At 28.7% G+C, this 1,567-nt stretch overlaps 1 protein-coding gene across 1 annotated transcript in view; it reads right to left on the minus strand.

Annotated features, from left to right (window-relative positions):
- SEL1L2 (SEL1L2 adaptor subunit of ERAD E3 ligase) overlaps nucleotides 1-1,567 on the minus strand; it is a 186,409-nt gene that overhangs the window by 178,454 nt on the left and 6,388 nt on the right. The window contains exon 2 of the mRNA XM_042781728.1: nucleotides 997-1,165. Within this exon, the coding sequence (XP_042637662.1) occupies nucleotides 997-1,165 (169 nt within the window). The remainder of the gene's footprint in view (nucleotides 1-996; nucleotides 1,166-1,567) is intronic.

Consider the following 1,567-nt stretch of genomic DNA (forward strand, 5'->3'; position numbering starts at 1 on the left):
ATACATCATTACAGAACTGCAAAACACTAAAAAATATGGCCTAGCAAAGGTGAAACATATTTTTGAGAGACACAATTTAAGCCATGACAGTGTTTATTAAACACCTAGATAGTAAATCATAAATAATGCTGTATGAGTGTGGTTTATACTAGAATTGCCTATCAGTAGACCAATGCTAAATAAAACACAGGTCATGTCTCTATATAAACAATAATAATTTAAAAAAGTCAAATGACTGTTTCAATGTGCATTATTTAGATTAAAAATAAATTTAAGATAGGTAAATATATATTTTTTTTATAACATCATTAAAAACTGACTTTCTCAAAATTTCTTTGCCAAAGTAATTTTCCTGTGTTAAGTAACAGAATAATAAAACGGGAATGCATACATGTCTGTTAGAAAACAGAAAGCTTCCATGCGTCAGACTTAAATCAAATGTTGAAAATGATTCTTGAATGTTACAATTGAGCACCAGCTGACTCCTTCGTTATAGAATCTATGGAGTCATTATTTATATTTTATAGAAACTTCTTGCACCCAGAGAAATATCAGCTAATTAGGTATGTTTTCATTTAGAAGGGTATAGATTGGCTCTGTAAATTTTCACCCAAATCACAATAAAATTAATTTTTTTTTTTTTTAAAAAAAGAAGGGTATAGATTGGTAGACTGAGGAGAAAAGGCACTAATTAATTTTTATTGCCTTTTAAATACAACAGTCTCTATCAGCAGAATTGAGTATTAGCAAGATAAATGTCTTACCTCCATAATGTTGTAGATTTTTTTTTTCTATGAGTTTCAGTTATCAACACAACTTATATATTATCAGTATAAATTAAGAATCTAAGACTAAGACAGAAGTTGAGAGAATTTAAGGTGTGCGTACAAATATTTATAACTATATCCTAAGACTATTCAGAAAACAGCTGTAAAATTTGATTTTAGATTATGTGAAGTCATTGTAAATTTGCATTTGAGAGATAATTCTACTTACAATTATTTTTATTTATCATCAACAGATTTTTATTTTGAATTCCTCTTATTCTTATTTTACTTTGATTCTTCTTTTTTTCTAAGATATTTTCTCTTTTACTGATTACTTTACTCAATTTTCTTTCTTCCAATAAACGTGATAAAAGTTGTTTGATTTCATTCACTGATACCTAGAAAGAAAAACATTTTGCTCATTTTCATCACAAGTAATTTTTAAAAATAAACAACAGGGAAGTAAGAATATATATATTCATGTCAAAAACACCAATTTAATGCAGTTACTCCAACTAAATCCTGATTTTCACAACTCAAAATGAAAGATGATCTTTTTTTTTTAAGAACCTGTATCTTTTGTGAATAAAAATCATTTAAACCTATTACATTGCCATCTTCACTGCAGAGCCAAGCATTAAAATCTAAATGCTATAAATAAAATAGTAGAGGAATATGGTAGTTAAAGATGTGTGTCAACTTGGCTGGGCCTGGTTGAGTGGCTGGGCAGCTAGATGTAGTTACTCCCCATGGTGAGACTGGTAATTAACTCCATGGTGGAATCTATTGGAACAGCTGAG

The sequence above is a fragment of the Orycteropus afer genome, unplaced genomic scaffold (assembly GCF_000298275.1).
Source record: "Orycteropus afer afer isolate SDZICR_OR568_19922 unplaced genomic scaffold, OryAfe1.0 scaffold00158, whole genome shotgun sequence".
Classification (NCBI taxonomy): domain Eukaryota; kingdom Metazoa; phylum Chordata; class Mammalia; order Tubulidentata; family Orycteropodidae; genus Orycteropus; species Orycteropus afer.